General features: G+C 41.5%; 1 protein-coding gene across 1 annotated transcript in view; it reads left to right on the top strand.

Moving 5' to 3' along the window:
- Nucleotides 1–9,951, top strand: part of CHKA (choline kinase alpha) — a 25,086-nt gene that overhangs the window by 10,743 nt on the left and 4,392 nt on the right. Inside the window, exons 5-11 of the mRNA XM_014517769.2 lie at nucleotides 981–1,045; nucleotides 2,456–2,569; nucleotides 3,167–3,300; nucleotides 3,392–3,496; nucleotides 3,902–3,960; nucleotides 5,728–5,815; nucleotides 7,211–7,319. Coding sequence (XP_014373255.1) covers nucleotides 981–1,045; nucleotides 2,456–2,569; nucleotides 3,167–3,300; nucleotides 3,392–3,496; nucleotides 3,902–3,960; nucleotides 5,728–5,815; nucleotides 7,211–7,319 — 674 coding nt within the window. The remainder of the gene's footprint in view (nucleotides 1–980; nucleotides 1,046–2,455; nucleotides 2,570–3,166; nucleotides 3,301–3,391; nucleotides 3,497–3,901; nucleotides 3,961–5,727; nucleotides 5,816–7,210; nucleotides 7,320–9,951) is intronic.

Here is a 9,951-nt window from a genome sequence, read left to right on the forward strand (position 1 = left end):
ACCTGGCTGTATAGTGTGGAGCTTCTAGCCATTCCCTCTGACATGTAGCACTGATCAGTGCCAGGCTGCTGGCTCCATCATGTGGAGCTGCTTTCCACCCCCCCAAAGGTGCATGGCTTGGGGCAGAGAACCTGGGAACTGCATGCGAGCCCTACATGATGAAGCCAGGCAAACCCTGTGCCGCTGCTGCCCTCCCCCCCAGCCTAGGCTCTGTGCTTCTGCCCCACCCTAGGTTCCATGGTATTGTCATGGGCCTTGCACTCCCATCCAGTTGCTGCTTTGCTCCTGCTTGCCACTGCTGCCACTCTTCCCCTGCCACTGCCAAAGGTTAGAGCAAAGCATGCGCTGCCACCACAGGAGTGAATGGAGTTCATCCCCAAGCAAGCACAGTGGGGTGGGCTGGGCTGGATACAATGAATTAGTAGGCACCCGCCTGTGGGCCAGATGAAATTACCTGGCGGGCCAGATTTTATCGCCGCTGCCTTATTTGGAGCTCTCCATTTTTAAATTTAAAAAAAAAAAAAAAAGGAAAAATGAACTAGGAAAGGAGTTGAGTTGCCTTTCATTGTAAATGAAAATATTTAGATGTCTGTCACTAGAGCAGCAGCATTGGTTTGCTTCATTTTAAAGTTTAGTTACTCCATGAATGTACTTAAATTATTAACTATCTTCTTCCACTAAACCTGGCTTGCTGAGTGAGTTTCAGTTTGAATTCTCCTGTTGGGCAGCAGGCTATGTAACATTCAAGTGCCCAACAGCAAGAGCATGTGAAACCACGGGGAGTGTTTGTTAAACACATTAATTCTGCCTCAGGAAACGAAGTGGAAAAGTTGTCCAGTGGAAATGTTACAAATATTCTGTATACATGGGTCTCCTTATCAAAATGTGTAACAAAGATAACTTTTGAGGTTGTGGGTGCTGATGGTGGTAGTAGTTGTGTGGGATTTTTCCCTCCCTTTTTTCCTTTCTTTTACTTCTAGAGTTAATACTCATGGCTGCACCTGTCACTTTTCCTACATTGCAAGATGGATTACAAGCCTTGCAAGTAGGTTGTTTCAAACTCTCCACTAGTAGAAAATCTTTTGCCTGATATTAACACCCACAGAAAATGTCCTTCACTGTGGAATCTAACATGTAAATAAATTCTTGGGCAACAGTTAAGAGACCCTGATTATGTCTTAAGCAGCTAACTAAAAAACCCAGTGCAGGGGAAGACTATATTTACACCCCCCCCACCCCCCGGAAAAAAAAGTTTCAGTAGAATGGTTTTATAACCTAGTGGTTACAGCTCCATTCAGGGATGTGGGAGATATGGTCTCAGTACTCCTAGGCAGACTTTGTAGACATGGTATATAGGACTAATATTGACCATGGTGACAACATCACTGATGGGCAACATGATGGGTGGAGTAATGCCACTGATGTCAGGAAAGGTTAAGAATTAATACAGAAGTCTTGTCATCAACTGACTAACTTCTGCATTGATCGGAGTTGAGGCTGATGTGGTTCTATATTGCTCCTGGGAAGTGTTGGGGGCAAGTGTATTTTGTAGGAGAGCTTAATTTTAGAACATGGTACACGTACATATAACCCACCAAATGAGAACTGATTTTGCCATACCTACTACCCTCAATTTTCTTATTTATAAAAAAAAAAAAAATGTTTTATTGAGGGGAAAAATGCCAAAATGGAAGAATTTACCAACTCAGAAGTAGAGTCCCTTCTTCTTTAATGAGCATACTTTAGCTCTGTGTTTTCCATGTTTTAAAGTAGAAATAAGTTAAAGTTTTAACTGCTATGCAACAAGCTGTGGTTGGCTTGCTTTAATTTGGGCAGGGTATTTGCCAGGTTACAGGGTACTTAGATACTCAATAAACACTTCCTCCACTTCATCTTCCTCTTGAATCTGAAACACTGCATTACTTTTACATTTGAATGCCCTTGTATTGAGCAGTTGTAATTCTGGTAGCTTTCTTTAAAAGGGGGCTGGGGCGTTAGGGGAAGGGGTTTAAACGTATAGAATGCTTGTGGACATTTTAAAAAAAACATTGAACTTTAAATGTAGTGTTCCCACACCTAGGCCAGCACATACCCAGAAAAGGCAGCATGTTAGTTGGATCTGACTAGTGCAATGTCTGTATAGATTGAGTGCTTTAGTGGAGTTTTTCTGGTGCTTTTAGCTAATAGCTGATTGAATTGGCTATTAGCTAAAAGTGCCAAAAAGTCCCACTGAAGTGCCTAATCTAAACACATGCTATGGAGTTGGGTAACGTGCTGGTGCTGCTTCTGATAAAGCACGTGTCTTGTTGTGTTTCGTTTTTAATGTCTGCAGGCAGCCTATTGTATATCTCAATTTGTAAATCCTCATCTCTTTATTTGACAGCTTCCCTTGTAAAGACGCCTACTTTGTCCACTACTGTGTGAACATCCATTAACTTTCTTTAATTTCGTTCAGGGGGCAGAAGCCATGGTTCTGGAGAGTGTTATGTTTGCCATTCTTGCAGAGAGAGCTCTTGGCCCAAAACTGTATGGGATCTTTCCACAAGGCCGACTAGAAGAATTCATTCCAGTAAGTCCCATTCATGGTTAGTCAGCACACTGTGTAGGATGCTGTAACTGATGTGTAGGGGAATCTGTGAAAGCAGGGAGGTAGCAAAAGGGGGTATTGGTAATTATCCATCACAGAGGACTTCTCAAGGACTTACCCATTCAGTCCTGTTTTCTGTGATTTTTGGTGACTTTTATTACAGTTGGTGGAAAAGCCCACTGTAATTCATGGGGAAAGGAAACTAGCAACCACCCTCAAGCTCTTGTTTGTATTGGTACCAAGAAGCTTGGTGCTGAAGGAGCCTGTCATTTTAAGTCAGAATGGGAAAGGGATCTGTGTTCCAAAAGCATAATTTAGTATCTTCTACATCTTTTTGACCAAGAATGTGAGCCTTTGCCTTGTGATCTGACACTTCCCTGGACTTACTTACCACCCAAAAGAGCAAAGGTTATAAGACAAGCCACTAAGGGATGATCTGAAATTTAAACTTTCCCAAACATGGTAGTTCTGAAATTGTTACCACTGTGTAATGCATACTCCTGTTTCAATATTGAATTCTATTATTTACACTTTTTTGTTAGCTGTTTTGTTTTTTTTCAAGTGTGCCTTGTTTTACAGAGCAGAAAGCTAGACACTGAAGAATTAAGCTTACCTGACATATCGGCTGAAATAGCTGAGAAAATGGCCAGATTTCATGGCATGAAAATGCCATTTAATAAAGAACCTAAGTGGCTTTTTGGGACAATGGAAAAGTAAGTCTTCTCATATAGCACTCTACTTGTTTGATGTAAATTGTAAAACGGGGAAATTGGTACCATATTAAACTACTTCTCTTTTTGGTAGGTACTTGAATCAAGTGCTAAAGATAAAATTTACCAAAGAATCCCGAATTAGAAAACTGAATAAACTCCTCAGTTACAATCTGCCCCAAGAAATTAAAAGCCTGAGGTAGGATTTGACTTTTGGCACTACTTAACTTAATATTAACTTACCACTGGCATCTAACATTTGCATTTGACAATAAAGTTGTACTAATACAATTTCCTGAACTTATTTCACTGGTTGGGGAATTACTGTGGTTCCTCTAGCCACAATATCTACCTGTTTTGTTTGGGGGGGGGGTTATATAATACTGAATATGCAGTTTTGCTTATCTGCATTTTGAGTTGGCTGCAGTGATACCCAACTTTGCCCTGCCCTTGTCTACAGAATATTTGGAAATCTGTATAGATTTGACTAAAAACTTTGAAACATGGGTTTTGTAGAACGTAACTTCTTATGTCTTAGTTGAAGAAAGCTAATTGACTGACTGGAAGCTTTCTTGGTCTTTATATTGTCCTCTCCTCTTTCTAGGTCTCTGCTGGAAGCCACTTCATCACCTGTTGTATTCTGCCACAATGACTGTCAAGAAGGTAGTGCTGTGTTTTTTTTGTCTTGTTGGTTTTTTTTTTTTAAGCTACGTTTAAAGACTGAACGTACTATGACAGGGCTGCTTTTTAGTTATTTTCTTATTCATTTTGGGTTATGTTTATTGGTGGCATAGCACAATGCAGGAAGGTAAGATTTGTATCCCTTTACAAGACAAGTAGCGAAACTAGCATTTAAAGCCACAGTTCTGAAAGATGGAGGAAGACTCATGGGGAATGGGAACTATCTAGTTCTAACTGGCTGAGTAATGGTTGGCATTCCACTTGACTTAATGGGCTGGAACATATAGGCTAGGGACAGACGGTCAAAAAGCCCTGAGCCTAAATTGATTCAATCTTTGCAGGTTAGTCTAACCTGGCTAGGTTAAATCACTTTGTAACTGCACAGACATGCAGGCACATGCCTGCAGTGGCTCAGGTTAGAAATTGGGGGGTGTTAGAGCAGCCCCTCCCTTCCCTTGCACAAGACTTAGCTGAGGGAGGGGGTGTGGCCAGGCCCCACAGGACACACTGGTTTAGCTCACCAGGGAATTGATAAGTGTTTATCACCCCATTAAGAAAACAACAGAGGGACATTACCAGCTACCTGTTGATTTGGCAGGGACCAGAGGGGGGAATTTCTACTTAGCAGGGAGTGGTGATGGGGAGCAAATGGATCATCTTAAACAGCTTTTCCAGGGAAGGACATTAAGCTACCTGTTAATTGGCTACAAAAAGCCTGTCTGCCTGTTGTCTCCCACAGCACTGACTGTAGCTGGCATGTTGTCTGCTAGCTAATGCTGTAGCATCTGCATAAGGCAGAGGGGAGGTGGGAATAATCCCTGCTTAGGAGGGGGAATCCAGGCAGACAGTGCTGTGTCTGGAAGTCTGTGCCAAGCTGCAACCAGGGAGCAGAGGGAGGGGCCATCCCTGCTGTGCAGCAGAGAGCCCAGTCCAGAGAGGATGCCAAAATGCTGGGGGGTCTCTGGTGTATTTTAAACCAGCAAGGGGTCTGGGATAGACATTGCAAAAACTGCTTTGACCCAAGTCCATTAAGTCTGATACCGCATTTAACCAGGTTTATCTCAAACCAGTTACAGCCATTTTGAAACTAGTTTATGTGCACTGAGCATCTGTTCTGTTACAGGTTTAAACCCGTTTCTCATCACTTAAACTGGTTTATGTGTAAATGTCTGTTCCTAGCCATAGTGTAGAGACAAACTATATTGCTTTCTACAAACTTTTTTTGAACAAAATCCATCCTCTTTCAGTAAACTCTTAAGGGCATCTTTACATGTGCTCTGGAGTTGGGGGGAGGGCACTTTTAGTTAGAGCAGCTCTGAGAGCTGCTAAAATTAAAGCGCTTGCAGCATCACATGCATTCAGTGTCCCACAATTCAAAATGACAGTGGGAGCACTTTAACACTCATTTAAAGAGTTAAAGTGCCCCTGCTGCCATTTTGAAGTGCGGGACACTGAATACACAAGACATGGTAGGTGCTGGAGTACACTAGTAGAGTCAAATTCAAGTCTGCTCTGGCACACTATAATTGCAACATGTCTGAGCAGAATCCCTGCATATCTACAGGCACACTAAAGTACTGGATTATGATGAAGGGTTGGATGAAGTAGGACAAAGAGCTTTTTACAACTAAACTATGTATTCTGATAAGGCATAGTGTATTTCTGCTTAAAGAGTTATGATCCTTCAGTCTTTTTTTCACAAAAGATTCTACTTAGAATATTTTGTCTCAACTTTTTTCCTGTCCCCAGGTAACGTTTTGCTTCTAGAAGGCAGAGAGGATTCTGAAAATCAAAAGCTGATGCTTATTGACTTTGAGTATAGCAGCTACAACTACAGGTAAACTGCTTGTCACAGACTTGTGTTTCAAGGAGCACTTAGTTCTGCTGTATAACCTGCAATGAATGCAAATGCTTTGCTGGCTATTAAGACACTCTTTTTCCAGTGAGTTGCTTTCCTTGCATCACATCCTGTTCTGCCACTGATATACACAGCCCTATATACTGGCAGTTTTGAGCGACCGGTTGGCAGTCTCTCAAATGCCTACATCTCTTCAGATGTCTGAAGGCAGTTTTTATTACAATTTAGTTGAAGTAGAATTTTAGCTTGTGACCATATCTAGAGGAACAAGTGCATCCTCAGAAATAAGCAAGTCACGTTAAAGTAATAGCTGAGTAATGTTACTTGAGAGTCTGCTTGACAGGGTTTTATCTTCTGTCTGTGACTGTTTTAAAGCAGTTTGGTGTCCTGCTGTCTCTAAATTTTCTTCTTGGGAATTTACTGACTTCTTTCTTCCTTCTTAAATAAGGTTGTTGCTGCAACTTTATTTTATCAGATCAATTTGCTTCCAGTTCTCTTGAGGCAACAGAACTCTTTCTTCCTCTCCCCCCCCCCCCCCCCCCCCCCAAGTATTTAAGAAAACCGAGACCTATTGACAATTCTGAATGTTACTTGGTTTGATGTGTGCTGCACACTATTTCAGTCTATATATGCTTATTTAGTAAATTTTAGAAACAAAGGCATGAGCATGGGTGTTCAGCCACATCCCCAGTGCTACAGTCCTTTTGTGACACCTTTTTTTTCTTTCTTCTCCCTGTTGTCTGCAGAGTACATCAAGTACAGATGCCACAAATATCAGTTATTGCATGGCTACCAAAAATGTTACCTGGCTTCACTTTTTTCTGATTTTAATTTTAGCAAGATCAGTGCCATTTTTGCCCAAGTAACACATTTAGCCCATTGCATTTAAGTTTGTAGCTTCTGCTAAACTCTCAAGATCAGGATTTTTTTAAATAAAACTTCAAGTGACAATAGAGTATCTTTTTCATTAAGTATAGAAGTGGATTTGTAGTTTTGTGAGCAAAATGACATGGCCATTAATTCTCAGGCAAGTTGTTCACTGATATTGTACACTTAGTGTTCTGAATTACTGAGAGGTATTGCTGTTTCATATTCAATACAAGCTTCTTTCCTACATTGAATTAAAGTTAGTGGTAAATTTTAGTGCATCTCCAGCTGAGAAGCCTTCTAACTTGCTCATGTTCCATGAAATGGGTAGGAACATCTACTGAGTTGCCAATTATATTTCTACTTGTAAAATGCACTGTTATGCCAACATACTTGGTGCCTCAGAAAATTAAAGCATTCTTTAGACTTTAACAGGACTAAGCAGTGTGTATGCAAATATTCAGAATATTTCTTGAAGAATTTTCCTTCTGATCTCTTAATTTTCAGAGGATTTGATATTGGAAACCACTTCTGTGAATGGATGTATGACTATACGTATGAAAAATACCCATTCTTCAAAGCCAGTTTTCTGAAGTATCCCACCAGGAAACAACAGGTAGGTGCTTGGACATGCTGTTAGTCCACCATTGATGTCTGCTAGCTCCAGACTGGATCTCTGCTTTTCCTTGAATCACTTTGGGTGATTACCCTATATCTTATGAACCAAAATCTGTGCCATCCTTTCAGTGGATAGGAAGACTGTCCATAACGTAGCTATATTCATCACTGACAGCATTTCCCAGTGAAATGCTTATTGTTCTCTGGTATGTATGAAGTGTCATGGTGTTACTGAGATAGCGGATTTGTTACTCTTTTCATAGACATTAGGGCTGGAAGGGACCTCGGAAGATCATCAAGTCCAGCCTCCTGCCCAAAGGGCAGGAAGTCAGCTGAGGTCATAGGATCCCAGCAAGATAAGCATCCAGTTTGCTCTTGAAGGTGTTCAGTGTAGGCACTTGAACTACCTCCGGTGGCAGGCTGTTCCAGACCTTGGGGGCTCGGACAGGAAAGAGATTCTTCCTTATGTCCAGCCTGAAACGGTCTTGTAGTAGTTTTTGACCATTCGACCTAGTTGTCATCCCTTGGGGCGCTCTGGTGAACAAACATTCCCCCAGATACTGGTGGTCACCCCTGATAAACTTGTAGGTGGCCATCAGATCACCCCTGAGCCTGCGCTTTTCCAGGCTAAAGAGCCCCAGGGCGCTCAGCCTGTCATCGTAGGGTCTGCTTCCCTGACCTCTGATCATGCGCGTGGCTCTTCTCTGGACTCTCTCAAGCTTCTCCACATCCTTTTTGAATTGTGGAGCCCAAAACTGGACACAGTACTCCAGCTGCGGCCTCACTAAGGCCGAGTACAGGGGGAGAATGACGTCCCGGGATTTGCTTGAGAAGCATCTATGGATGCAAGCCAGCGTTTTGGTCGCTTTACTAGCCGCCGCATCACATTGCAGGCTCATGTTCATAACATTTACATTTTGTTATCTCTAATGTGACTTGTTGTTTAACTGTTGTGTATGTATATAGGCTTATTATTGTTGGATCCCCTTTTGATACCCTACCTGTGGTTTGCTAGTATTTATTGTTTACCTGTCTTTACCTGTGGGTTATTTGGACTTACCTGTGTTTACCTGCTGCAGATCGGTTGATTATCTGTGCAGTGTTCGAGACCCCTGGTGGTGGTATAAGTTCTTAGTCACTAATTATAGAATATAGCATCACTTGTAAACTGTATATATTTATTAACATTAGATATTTTTTGTTTTTGGGTTTGTAAATATTTTATATAATGTAAAAATATTAATACATTTGTACATAGTTAAGTCATTTTTGTCCTGACCTGACTCTACAGAGAATAGAGGGATCTGAGCAATATTGCAGATCCCTCTCACAGCAGTCCTGCCTGGCAACCCATCCTTTCTATCTGGAGAAGGGAGCACATCCTTGGGTGCACCTGGGTTACTGTAGACCTCTCCTGCGGCAGTGCTGTGGTTCTCAAACTTGCTAGATTTGAAGCACCCCTTGTTAGATTCAAGGTACCCTCAGAAAATGCCATGTCCTACCATTCGCTCATTTTTTGAGTACAGAAAAATAGATCAATTTTTGTGTTGCAGACTTGGAAAGACAGAAGTCAAAATGCTTTTGAAATCTCTGGGTTTATCTTGCAACTCATGTGTAGGTGTTTGTATACCCAAAAGTGGTCATACTGCATGGCACCCTGCAGCACCCTTTCACGGCTCTAACAGTTTAGCTATGCTATTACTGTAAAGCATAAAGGCCTCATGATAAACAGTTGAGTGCTGATTCCTTTCAGGACAGTGTCTTATCATGAACACATACATAGGCACATATAAAGTAGCTGGTGCACTGTAATAGTTTAAGTCTCTCTGTAACACGGGGATGTTCAACTAGTGGCCTGCAATGTGTTTAACATGTGGCTTGCAGACCCTTAAAACTGCCTCTCTTACTGAGGCAGGGTAGGACCTTGAGATCATGCTGCAGCCTGTGTAGGTCACCGCATATGACCAGACGTGGCCCAGGAGCAGGGGGCTGCATGCCAGCAACATTGCTTGTGGTTAGTGAGTGTTGTGCACTACCAGCACAGCCCATGTGGTGGGGAAGGATCCCAGGGACCAATGTCACAGCATGGGACCTGTGCAGCGTACAGCCCCTAGCCACATCCAAGTTGGTAAAACCTGCTGTAACACACAGAGAGACTCGGTGTTTGCAAGAGCAATACAAAAAGACAGAGTTCTGCTTTTCACTGTAATGTTCGCTCTTCTTCCAATGGCCAGATTCATTACAATTGAGTGAAATTTTAGAATGTTCTCCTTTAGGCCAATCAATCAATCAATCAATCAATCAATAAATAAATAAATAAATATTTGGTTAGACTGAAACAATTCCCATATTGGTGTTTAATTACTCAGTTTTATTCCACCAATTTTTAAAGCCAATATAATGTTCTTTTTTTACCTTTTGAAATGATGGTTCATTTAAAAACTAAACAAAGTTTAATTATGGTTACAAAAAAGTAAAACTAAATCTTTCCTTTGGAGTTGAACAAAGTGTAAACTTGTAGAGGTCAGAGTTCCTTTGAGATCTCTCCCTGTGATCACTTGTATAGTTTTAAATAAACCTAGATGGCTCTGCCAATTCTAATACAACCACAACGCGAAGTTTGATTTCTT

Source organism: Alligator sinensis, unplaced genomic scaffold (genome assembly GCF_000455745.1).
Source record: "Alligator sinensis unplaced genomic scaffold, ASM45574v1 scaffold907_1, whole genome shotgun sequence".
Taxonomy (NCBI): domain Eukaryota; kingdom Metazoa; phylum Chordata; order Crocodylia; family Alligatoridae; genus Alligator; species Alligator sinensis.